Genomic DNA, 12621 nt, shown 5'->3' with positions numbered 1-12621 from the left:
CCATACAGAGGCTGCACAGCCACTCAAGGGGATGTTACAAAGAGGATTCCAGTGCCATGAGTGGGCCAGACTAGATGTGTCTCCAAGATATCTGCCAAGCCAGAAATCCTTTGATTCAATTCCTTTCATCGTTTGTGTGACATTTCCCATCACTTTGCTCACATTTGTCACAATACCCGTCATCTGCCCAATTTCTCCATATTCTTTTAATATTTCTAAATCTAATGTGCATAGGAATTTTTTTTTTTTTTTTTTTTTTTGAGACGGCATCTTGCTCTGTCACCCAGGCTGGAATGGAGTGGCACGATCTCAGGTCACTGCAACCTCTACCTCCCAGGCTCAAGCGATTTTCCTCCCTCAGCCTCCCAAGTAGCTGGGACTACAGGCATGTGCCACCACGCCAGGCTAATTTTTTGTATTTTTTTAGTAGAGACAGGGTTTCGACGTGTTAGCCAGGATGGTCTCAATCTCCTGACCTCATGATCCGCCCACCTCGGCCTCCCAAAGTTCTGGGATTACAGGCATGAGCCACTGCGCCCAGCCAGGAACCACTTTTCACAATATAAAACAAAGGCTCATTAACTCAGATTAAGTTAAAAAATTCATGTCCCACTGAGTAAGAAACCAGAGTGAAAGTATTTTCAATTAAACAAATTATGTCTATTACAAAAGACTACATATTGGTTATTAATAAATAAAATGAGAAAGTTAATGAAAATGGTGAGTTAACAATAACTTTATTTTTACGGCACTTTATACTTTTCAAAGTATTTTTACATATATTATTCCATATTTCCAATTTTATTCAATATATAAATGCAACATATGGGTAATAGATCACCAAACCTAAATCAAAAAGTCTCATTTATCCTGCTAAATTTGAACTTTTAATGCAATAAGAATTATATATAATTATTCCAAGTCTGTATCAGAGCAGTCTGAATTAATAAGGTTCTGTTCTATTGTAGTTATAATAAGCCTGACAATTTTATGGCCATCTCATCTCCCAGAGTGTCACTCCCATCTACACATTAGTAATAAATACTGTTTCTTCGTGAACAAACTTTTATCATAACAGAGCATCCCACCTTAAAGAAGTTTCACCCAGTAAATTAAATAGCTCAAATACCATAGAAATGTTTTCCATGATAAATGTGCTAAGAGTTCATTATTCTCTTTAAAAATGCTTTGATTTAAAATGAGCCTAATAAGGAGGTTATCCCAAGATGACAAAGACCCAATATTTCACAGAACTTTTCACCTTTCTCTTTGTTCAGGAAAAAAAAAAAAAAAAACAGAGTCAAAATTAATCCAGTTAATTGTAAATAATGGAACTAAACCAACACATGTAGAATGCCCCATACAGAATGCCCCATTTGAGGAACCTGGTGACACGGAAAGGGTCTATGAGCACCTTCACCATCTTCAATTTCTTCTTAAACCTGCAGTTGGAGTCATAGCATTTCATTGTCCTTTCACAATGGTCAGAAAGACAATGCCTTTACCTACCTTAAAAAGTCTTAAAATGTTAGCAACCATGATGGACACGGAACTTGCTGCAGCACCTATGACGCCAGAAATCTTGTCGGGCTTGGTGAAAATGGGTGGATCTCCATTAGCACACTTCACATCCGAAGCATCTTTCTCTATTAATGCCTGCACGAACGTTAGAGACTGCTCCAAAGCATAGGTGTCCCTAGAGCATGTGTCGAGGATGCGGACACCCAGAGTGATGTTGGAAAGGAGATCAGGGTCCTTGTTAATCTGGTCAATTGCATAAAGCATGGCCTCCAGTCTGTGAATCCCCTTTTCCTTCTTCAGCTCCCCACAAGGCACTCCTCTCTCTCCCTTTGCGTGGACAGGGAAGAGACCCCCCAAAATAATGTCCCCATCCACCCGTATGGAATGGGCATACTCTTGGCTGTGAGTTCTTTGCATCATTGTGAGGATCCAGTAGAACTTGGCGGTCAAGAGGAAGAAACAAGGGCAAGAGGCTGATCGCTTTCCCTCGCATACCATTTTCTCCACAGGTGGTATTGCAATCCAAGACCCAAAGTTTATTCTTGCCACAGAAGAAGGGGGACCACCTGAGGCTGCACCTTCTGGAGGCTACCATCAGGGCCCATGGGGAAAAGGCTCTGTGGGCATCAGCAAGTTTTCTTGATTTGAATGTCACAGTGAGTTTCCATCAGACCCCTAAGGTTCAATTTTATTTCCTTATAAGATCAACTTGCCTGGAATGGTGCAAAAATTAGAACATCTGAGGTTCTGATGTTGGGATGAGGTCAACAATTCATGTCCTTGAAATCAGCCTTGTAGCAGAATTACTCCTGGGAAGAGGGGAAAAAAGGGGGTTCAGTTCAGTGGGTCTACATGTTTCACATTTTGCAGCCCTGTTTATGCCAGCCTCTTAAAAAAAAATCCCCTATTCAGTAAGAAACTAATTCTTTTTGTCCCCCTGTGATTCTGAACACCTGGCTGCACTGCATCTAAATAGGGAGATTGATGACACTTTTGGAGCAAGGGAAACAGAACAGTATCAGGAATTAGGTTGATTCTCCCAAGCCAGAAAGTATTTTTATTTATCATTTTATTTCAATAAACCTTATTTCCATGAAGGTAAAAATCCTGCAACTGATGGCACCATTTCTTTTCAAATCTGTTTTGATTTTTGGGGGTTTTTTTGTTTGTTTGTTTGTTTGTTTGTTTGTTTTTGCAGCTATCTGAATTTAGCATTCTAATTTTGTCAACAAAATCATAATAAAATATTATTTTCTGTGATGTATTCAACAAGCCAGTCATCTGTTAATGACTTTTATTTTTAGTGCCTCAAGTTACCCAGTAGGAAAAAGTGATTATTCAATTACAAAAAGTGAGAGAAAGAAATCCACCCAAAGAGCTAAAAAATGTGTAAGTTTTGTAGCTTGTGAAAAAAATTAACATAGAAAGTCATCTATTTCGTATAAATTGTCTTATTCTTCTCTGGTAAGAAAACAAAGACTTGAAAATGAAACACGCAGGGAAGGTGACATGTGAAGATATTCCTATTACCATTGTCAGGGTTTCCAGTTAATTTGTTGGGGTGGGAGCAATGGGTATATTAACAGTTCTGAGGGAAACATGCCTTGATCCCAGAATCACTAGGAGCAAATCAGAGTTGGTGATCAAATGAAGAGCTGCTTAATTCTGTCTGACTCGGTGGGGAAAACAGTCATTTCATCGAAACTAGAAATAACTTGGAATGAAAGTGCCTATAGGCAAATCTACAAAGTTTTTTCCTAAGGCCTTCACTCTTAATTCCATAAGATTTTTTTCAAATGACTTTCGAAGAGATGTGACTGAAAATGAGAACTGACTTAACACAGGGAATCTGAGATTTGTAATGCACCGCTAATTAAGAGAATAAACAGCACCAATTTACTTTGGCAGGATGGTTAATCTAATGCTCATTTCTAACCTATTTATGTATGGGTTTGAAACCTGAAATTTGGACAGTTCTCCTGTACCCTAGCCAACCAACATCTGCTTGTATTTTCCATTCACTTGTTCAAGTTCCAGTTCATAAAATTTTCTTCTTATCCTTCTTGTCTCGAAAGGAAAGATGGTGCTTCCCTGGGGGATAAGTGAACATATGCCCAAACGTCTTCGAAGAAAGCTGCAATTTTTGCACTTTCACATTAGAAAAGAGGGCTCATAGCAGCCCACTGCCCCATATTTCTGAGCAAACACCTGGTAGCCTAGCCAGCCAATGGCCCACTCGGCTGAGATAGTTCTGTGCAGCCTAAGACAAGTATTCACTGCCTCCTGGCACATATTAAGCCTTAGATTTCCTACGTGCTGCCCCCAAAAATACTTTGTCCTTTCTGATTTTTCTCACCACTTAACTGTTAGTCCCTCACACTCGATTCTCCTAGCAGCTGCTTTTCCCTCAGAAAATCTGTGATTCAATAACAGCCTGACCTCGGGCATTCCACAAAAGGAAACACTCAGAAAGTCAACCTGACTTTCAGGATGAAACCATTTAAGTGATAGGCCATAAATTACACTGGCCACCCATTAAGAGAAGTAAGATTGTGTTTTACAGTTTCACAAAGAAAACCAGTCACATGACAGTAAAACCTCATTAACTCCGATCACTAGTTGAGAATTTGAGACCAATTCCACGTGGCTGGGCTGACCCTTGTTCTGACAGAGTACAGACTAAATGAATAAATAAGGTGAAGAAGAAATGTCTAGGGAGAGTGGATGGGTCTTGATTTTCTCCAAAGGCCCGCCTTTCCTCTTTACACCAAGCCATCCCCCAAGTACTTAAAACACTTATGAGAATAAATGGCTTTCAATTATAGACGAACATGCAAACAGCCCATCTGTTCATCACAATGCATCCTTACCTATCCATGTGGCTTTAACCTAGTTCCAGTTGCTGTATGGTCCAGAAAGTAATAAAATTGAGTCGCTTTTAAAATTATTGGTGGTTGCAATATTGTTTACTCTCTTTGGTATCTCATAGCTTTGTTTGGAGCTTTAATTTTTAAAAAAAGGTTGGGGGATGAATAGCAGTGAGGCAGGAATCAGTTTTGTTTAGTGGTTGAATGCACTGAAATGCAAAACGAGAGGTTCAGTTTTGGTTTCATTTCAGTTTCATTTATTGAACAGCTCACTTGAATTTTTGCTGGAGTTTCCATCTCTGGGTCATAGAATTAATTGCATGTAACCTCTCTGAAGCTTGCTTTTCTTGTCTTTAAAGGGGCGATAGAATCTGCCACACATCACACATGGAAAGCATAGTATCTGGCTCAGTAAACAGGAGTTATTGTTGCTAACTTAGTCTGTAATTCATTTTCTACTAGAGCAGAGCACCTCTTTCTGTATTTGCCCAGTTGGTGAGCTTTTACTGAATTTCGTTTGTCACTTTAAAAAATAAAATCAGAGCTACTTATAAAATATTTAAATCTTGCAGTTATTTCAAAATCTGATACACTGTCATAAAAATCAGACTCCACTGCCAGAAGGTTTAGTTTCCCCTTTTAAGAAACCTAAGGAAAAATGTATTTGAAAGTTTGCGAGAAACTACATCAGTTAGGTTTCATTGTACAGTCTTAAATTACTTATCTTGCTCTTGTACCATTCTTGTGAGCTTCAGTCCAAACTCATCCTAGTTTGAGTCTATGAGTTTTAAAGAAATCATAATCTTTCAGAGCTATAGATCCAAATACCTCTATTTTATGTTTTGTGTTTGATTTAAAGTATAAACAGCTCCTCTCTCAAACTGACCTGCCTCTGATATGTGGCAGAAGCCTGGCCTGTGCTGGACTGTTTCAAGGAGGCGTGAGGTCTAGACTCCCGAAACCAATCTCAGAGTGGGACAAATCCTCTCAGCACTATCTCTGGGCCCACAGGGAGAGGCCATGCAACCCTTTGGGGAGGCTTAACTATGAACCCTCATAGACCTTCCTGTGCACTCCCCTGCCTGCCTACCCTGACTTACAGGGCACATCATACATCCTTGGGCCCTCCATGAGCAGTCTGGCCTAAGGCTCCTGGGAGCAGGCACCCTGGCTGGACCCTAAGCCTGTGGCCCCCTAAATGTGCTCTGTTTCCTAAAAGGCCAGAAGGACAGCTCCTCACTGGCCAGAGCCCAGAATTCTGCTTTATTTTCTACACACCTTCTCTGTACCAGTGTCAAGTACCTAACATAGTATCTCCACCAATTTTCACACACCAGGCATTAGCTCTTGTATAAATGAGAAAAGAAGGCTCAGAGGGATTGAATACGGCCCCAACCCCTGAGCTGGTGAGCTGATGAGTGGCAGTGCCACCAAAGTCATCTGTCCCAAAAGGTGGGTCTGTCATTGGAGAAAGCCCCCAGTGCTACAGGGACTCGCTGTGGCAGCACGAGAGAAGGGAACAGCCCTGCCCCTCCACTGCAATCTTTCAGAAAGGTGCACATCTTTGACGCTTAGCTCTGGAAGAACAATAACGTACTAATTAGGAAGGGACAATCTGGGGGCATTTCCAGGGAGGTGATTTCGGAATCTCTCAAAGGGCTGAGAAGATCCAATGCAGTTTGTCCAAACAGTTCTGCTCCAGATGAGGTCTCCTGGCCACGTTGATGTCAATGGGAACACACCCACCAATGCATGCAGGGCCTCTCTGGGTCTGCCATCACGTCTTCCTTGGCCATTTAGCAGGTACGATTAAAATATGATAGGGTAAAATCCTCGCTGAGGAATACCATTATCCAAGAATTGTAATTTTTTTCTCATAAAAAGGCCAAAGCAGGATTCCTAGGCTGCATTCCATTTAGCTGTTTAACAAAAAGGTTAAGCTGAATATTCTCATCAATTCCTATGACTGCTCACACTTGTAGCTCTTTGGGTTGTTTTTGAAAATGCATCATATTTCTGTATCATCTCCCATGCTGCAATATGTATGCATGTCTGAGGATTCTTGGTGGGGCAGAGTGAGGATGGGGCAGACAGAGCTCTCCCCTGGCAACAGAGGCCTGGAATCGGATCTTTGTCTGACAGTTACTGGCTGGTGACACTCCCAAGCACATAGAGGTGACATGTCCCCTCACCTCTATGTGCTTCCATTTCCTCATCTGTGAAATGAGTGAGATGGACCACATGATCTCTAAGGTGTCTTCCAGCTTCCTATTCCGAGATTCTATTATTTAATAATAAGGGAATATGAGATTATGCTCAAACATCAGAGCAAGGCTTTGCCAACTGAACACAATAACTGATTTTGTTTGCAAGTTGAGTGACTTTTTTTCATCAGTGAGAGGATTGTGAAAGCTCTTCTACACAAGCCAGCCTCATATTTTAAAAAATCTGATACAGGAGAAGCTCGACTTACTAAACAGATAAATTAGAAAGCAATTATTTGCATTACAAAAGAATTCACCACAGGTTTCCTTTAAATAGCTAAATCCCAGGCATTAAAAAAAAAAAAATCTGATTTAAGAGAATTCAATTTGTGCCCTTATTTTTCCAATAACACAGCTATTACACAAAAAGACCATATTTAAAGTAATGAGAAGCTACTTTTTATGATATGTATCAGATAAGAAAAGAGAAAGTGGGTGACATCAACACTTACTGAATGCCTGCAGTGTGCCTGGAGCTGCAGACACATTATTTCATTTCCCTCTTAAAATACAACTATGAGGTTGGTATCACAGCCGCCATTCAAGATCTAAGGAACCTGAAAACAGAAAGATTATATGACTGTGTCTAAAGTCTCAGGCCAGGATTCAAATGCAGGACTGCCATTTTGTTCCTTCCCTTACTCCATGCCCCCTGGGGGCAGGAGGCCATGCTGGATCTCAAACTAACTCTGATTTGATAATGAGGACTGTGAGTGGGATGTTCTAGAGCCCTAGAAGACACTGATTCTAGTCTTACTTCCCCCAGTACTTACTGTATAGCACTGAGCAAGTCACTTAACCAAATCTCAGTTTCTTCGTTTCTAAAATGGGGGATGATTCTCCCCCATCTCCCAATTTGTGAAATCAAACAATATAATGTGTGTCGAAGTACTTTATAAACTGCCAAGTACTATAAGAACGCACAGGGATACTGTTAGTTTAACAATCCGTCCTAGAACTAGAATATGTTATTGGTGTATTGTACTTAGAAGATCTAAGAAAACCACTTTCTCATCATACTTGGGGCTAGTCAGACCTTAACAAGGGTCACAGGTCCAAAAAAGTCAACCCTGACAAGCCTATATGGAGAGCAAGAAGAAGTCAATGGAAGTACCATGTCTGACCTGGAGAACTAAAGGTCATGGCCACTGAGCATCTAAATCGCTATTCTGAAGAAAGTGGTGACAAGATAATCACCTGTTGTGAAAACAGGACAACCGGAAACCTTCCTAAGTTGTAGGCAGAATATAATGCTTCTATCGCTGGGTCATGACCACTGGAAGAGTCAGCCAATAAATAGCCAGCAGCTTTCTAGCTTTAGGCATAACCCTGCCTGGAAAAGTATGAAATTGGCAACACATGTGTCCAACAATCTATACTCCTCTGAGGCCTCTCCTAGATCTTCCTACTTCTGCTCACCTCCTGCCCTGCCCTGCCCTGCCCTGCCCTGCCCTCCCCAGAACTAGGTCTCTTCCGTCGTCAGTGTCTTTGTTCTTTCATTACCTTGGCCCTCCCCAGGGAGTGAGTGGATTCATTAGCAAGTATCAAAGCCTGAAGATGCATTACTGTCATCCCCAAATGGAACATCTGCATTCTCAAAATGATTCCTAGGAGAGCCATAGTTTCTTTACCAAAGAAATACCACCATTAATAATGGTTAAGGCTGGCAATGCAACAAGCCAGAGCAGGGAGCTAGGAGTCAGGAGCCTCTCAATAGTGCCTCTCAAATCACTCCAACAGCAATGCCCACCACTCAGAAAGGGTGTCCTGGGATGAGGCAATATTATGCTCAGAGTCCCTCCCAGTGAGTGGGTTTGTCACAATTTGTCAAAGTACCAGGTAGAAATGAAAATCAAAGAAAAAAAGAAGAAAGAGAGAAAGCCCAAATCTAAATTCCAATTCCTAGCAGAAAGAAAACAAGATCCCTCTCTTGAAATGAAAACAATAAGCCAGCCAACTCTCAGCTCATAGCCTCTCCTGCGAACAACATGAAGTGGCCGTCCCTACTGAATGAACCACATTTGTGAGTCTGGGGACGCCCAGTCAGAGTCTATCAAGAAAACAGCAAGTTTCCTGAACCTCCACAAGCCAGCCAACTTGACAAGCATGCAGATGTGGACAGGTCTTGGCTGTGGGTCCAGGAAGAGAGAAATTCAAGCAGCCTCTTCTCTTAAGACACTGTGACAGAGCAACTCCACTCCCCTCAACTAAAGCAAGGTCATCTTTATGATGGGCATTCCAACTACCTGAGGAAGGTGGTAGGAAGGAAACCCGGAAGGAAAAAAACATGTGTGTAGTGTGCTGTGCATCGTGCCCTGAAGACAATGGAACATTCATACACAAAGATTGGCACGCAATTGCCAATGTGAATGTCAGACGGGTTATTTGCTGCATAAATACCAATTAAACAAGCCCCGCAGCAGCTTCAACCTGCTCAGCCAACTTTGAAAAGAGCACATCTCTCCAGACCTCTAACTTTCCCCGGCACTCATTGGAGCTCAGCTCCTCCTTTTCTCTATTCCTTTCGGATGTAGATGTTTTTAGAATTATTCAAGCAGCCCTAACTTTCGAAGGGTGCATAATAGGGCAGAACCAGCTAGCACAATCCAAACAGAACAAATTGAGCCTAAATAACAGTATAGAGAGCTGTGTTCTCAGTATCCTCTTCTTTATTCCGGGTCAATTGTCTCCTACAAAGCCTCCCGTCATCTATTTCTCCCCACATCCCTTATTCAGAAGCAAGAATTCTCTATCTTAGACATGGTACAACCTGTAGTTGACTCTAAAATGGGAAAACTGCATTTTAAAAAATCTTGGTTCGTTTTCCCTGATGGAGAAAGCTTTTCTTTTCAAAATTATCAAGGCACACATTTTCAAGAACCAGAGAATGAATTGCACACAGCTGACTGTGCCTCCTACAGAGATCTTTCACGGTATTATTCACAAGCAAGTGACCAAGGTAAACTAAAGTGGTTTCTGTAGCCATTTGCAATTATTGACAAACAATTTCATAACGGAAAATGGAAATTACAGGAAGTGCAATAAGCTGTTTATCCACGATCTACCTGCTGGTGGCTCTTTTTCTCTATTTTTCTTTCAAGTAAAATACAAGCTATCATAGGAATGCATTTCTCCCGTTCATGATTTTTCTTGTATCTCCACCACCAACCCTGTTTTCCAGTTATGTCAGTTGGCAGGATTTGTATTCAATCGCGGTAGTAGCCTGGACTCTAGTGTATTCTTGGGTGTTCCAGAGACTCCCGCACCTTCAGGTTTGTGGGAAAGGATCCCCCAAATGGCAAATTAGGCATTCCTTCCCGGGGGCGGGACTTGCGTAGGGGACTTAAGGATTTCTGCAACCGGCGAGGGGATCTGTTTTCACCCCCGCTATCCAGGGTGCGCAGAGACCCTCTGACCCCAGGCTTCGCAATTTGGGCCACGGGGGAAGTAATTCCCCGGGGAACCGCGGGGGTGCCGTCTTGCGCAACTGGGTGACTCGCGTGTCCCTCCGCATTTCATGTGCACCAAGGGAGCGCGTGTCAAACGGAAGAAATTTTTTTTTCTTTTTTGGTGATTCTGTTATATTTTCACCAACTGTACGAAGCTCAAGGGATCTCCGAGCTTTCTGGCTGGGCGGATGGGCTTCGCGCTTGGCGTGGCTGAGCTGTCTGTCCATCTCTACCTCTGTTTCTATCTCTACCATAACAGCGGCCACTCAGCCCGCCGGGATCCCCTGTTCCCCCGCGCACATTCCTTTTTCTTCTTAGTTCCTTGGGCTGTTGAAGCCGGGCTCTGGGGTGGATAGAGACTAGGGCCATGAGGGGAGCGCCAGGCTACTCTCGCCTTTCCCGCGCCCCGGGGCATTCCGGCGCCGCCCGGGTGCCCCCGCGCGCTGGGAGTGCAGCCTGCGCCCCCGCCGCACCTGGCCGCCCTAGCGCCCACGCCCCGCACGGGGCCACCCGAAACTGGGGCCGCGCCGGCCGCGGGAGCTGCAGAGGAGCTATCGGGGCGAGTTAGCTTTTGCTTTTTAAACAAGATCCCCGAGATCTTTTCTCCATCCCCCAACCCCCAGCAGGACACGGAACTCCGGCGTTTACCGAAAGCCACAAAAGAGGGGCACGGAAATCCCAAGCTCGCGGTGCTAACTCGGAGAACGCAAACTCGAGACAGAGCGTGCGCCGTGCGGGGATGCGGGTGTCGAGGACCCCGAAGCCCCCGGCTTCCCCCGCGACCCCCATCCTCCCTAGATCCCGGTTAGACATCCATCCAGCCCACGCTCAGAGGGCGGGGGTATTACCCCGACTCATCCCGGAAGCCGCTAACTTCGGAAATCCCTCCCGTTAGGTTGGCGAAACGAAGGTACCTCGTCATCTCGGCGGGGCAAGTCCGGATTCCACCAGGGCAGGTCTGGGAGGTCACCCGGGGCAGGCGATCCGAGGCAGAGCGCTTTAAAATCCTGCCGCCGCACGCCCAGTCAGAGCGCCGAGCGCGCCTGCCCCTTTCCCGTCACCCTTCAGTCTCCCATTCGCCGACTAAACTTTTGGGGGATCACACCTCCAAGCCTTGGGAGTTCCGGGTGAAGTCTCCCTCTTTTCTGAACCTCTTTACTGTAATGTAATCACGGGTAGAAAAGAGGGGTGGCTGCCTTGTTCTTTGCAACGTAAAACCAACAGACACCCAATCAAGCTCCAATGCCCGGCCAGCCCCTCGCCCCCTGGTGCCCACTCTCCCTCTCCCCCCATTCCCGTCACCTCCGCCCGCCAGTTCTCTCACAGACTACAGGCGTGCAGGGCCATCTACTTGTGCTCAGGAAAAGCAAATCACTAGAGTGATCTGGGAAGGAATGGTGCACCTGGCTGTCCGCTGAACGGTTTTAGGGAAGAAAACGGAAAGGGGAATAAAACGGGGGGATTCTCCTTTTCCAACAAGCAGGGCGTTTCGGGGAAGTTTGGGGGCCGGGGGCTTTTTGTCCCGTGGTTCCGCACTTGCTTTGCTCGGAGCAGCTTTCTGCTGCCGGGCGGCGAGTCTTACCCTGCTCCCCGCAGAGGGCGCGGTGAGGAAGCCCGCCGGGGGCCCGCAGCTCCATGTCAGCGCCGCCGCCGCCGCCGCCGCCGCGTGAGGCGAGCACAGCGGCCGCACTTGTGGCTGATCTCCGGGCTGAGGGGGCTGAGCTGGCCGAGCCGGCGCCAAGTCTCTTCCATGTGAATAACAAATACTCCCACCGGCGGCCGCGATTGGTCTGCGCCCGGCGCCTCCCGATCCTCCGCCCGCGGCCATTCACCCCGCGCGGCGCGGGGAGCCGCGGCCGGGATCGCGCCTGGGATCGCCAATCGCTTCGCGCCAACCAGTCACCTCGGGAAGCAGGAGGAGGAACCCCCGGGGGGCGGGAGCCTCTGGATTTCGGTGTCACCCAGCGGCCCTGGCGAGGGCAGGGAGGGGGACCCTCGGCCCGCGGATCCCCCTCCGCGCTTCAGCCCGAAGCGACAAGGAGACTAGAAATGTCAATAGTTCTGATTTTAAAAAATCACCCCACCTTCCCCGCCCCCAAGAAAAAAGGGAGGACCCAACGACAGAGTGGGAGGGTGGGAAGAAGCGGGAGCGGCAGAAGGAGGAATATGGCTGTGGAGGAGCCCAGCGGCTCTGGCTGCCTGGCGAGCCCGGGACCCGCGCGGCAAGGCGCGAAGCCCGCCCGAGCACAACGGGCAGCACCCGCGAGCCCGGGTCCCCCGTGAGCACAGCTCCAGAAAGCATCACCGAGAATAACACATGGTACATGACAAGTGTCCCGCCACATGCTTTCTTTTCGGGGATGCTTAGAGCCCGCAAGCGGCACGGTTCCCCTGCAAAGTTTGCCTGGCGCTGCGCGGCGGTTCCGCCATTTGTCCGGCCCCGCGACTCGGACGATTGTCTCCCCACTCCCCGCCCCCGAGGGTCTCGGGAACGCGTGCTACAGAGTCCCCAGGGCTCGC

The 12621-nt window shown here is 46.1% G+C and overlaps 1 protein-coding gene across 9 annotated transcripts in view; it reads right to left on the bottom strand.

The window, feature by feature from the left end:
• GRM8 (glutamate metabotropic receptor 8) overlaps window positions 1–12178 on the bottom strand; it is an 824703-nt gene extending 812525 nt beyond the window's left edge. For 4 of the 9 annotated variants that reach the window (XM_017956170.2, XM_017956173.2, XM_031664855.1 and 1 more), the window contains exons 1-2: window positions 11684–12178; window positions 1510–2330 (exon numbers count right to left, since the gene is read on the bottom strand). In XM_017956170.2, coding sequence (XP_017811659.1) covers window positions 1510–2019 — 510 coding nt within the window. In that variant the 5' untranslated portion in view covers window positions 2020–2330; window positions 11684–12178. Of the gene's footprint in view, window positions 1–1509; window positions 2331–7104; window positions 10781–11015; window positions 11313–11683 lie in introns of those variants that run through there. The other 5 variants (XM_031664852.1, XM_017956171.3, XM_031664853.1 and 2 more) reach the window with 5 other exon arrangements.
• Between the last annotated feature and the right edge of the window lie 443 nt (window positions 12179–12621).

This window comes from Papio anubis, chromosome 4 (genome assembly GCF_008728515.1).
Source record: "Papio anubis isolate 15944 chromosome 4, Panubis1.0, whole genome shotgun sequence".
NCBI lineage: Eukaryota > Metazoa > Chordata > Mammalia > Primates > Cercopithecidae > Papio > Papio anubis.
The sequence above is the reverse complement of the archived record's forward strand: the minus strand, read 5'-3'. Positions and strand labels throughout refer to the sequence as shown.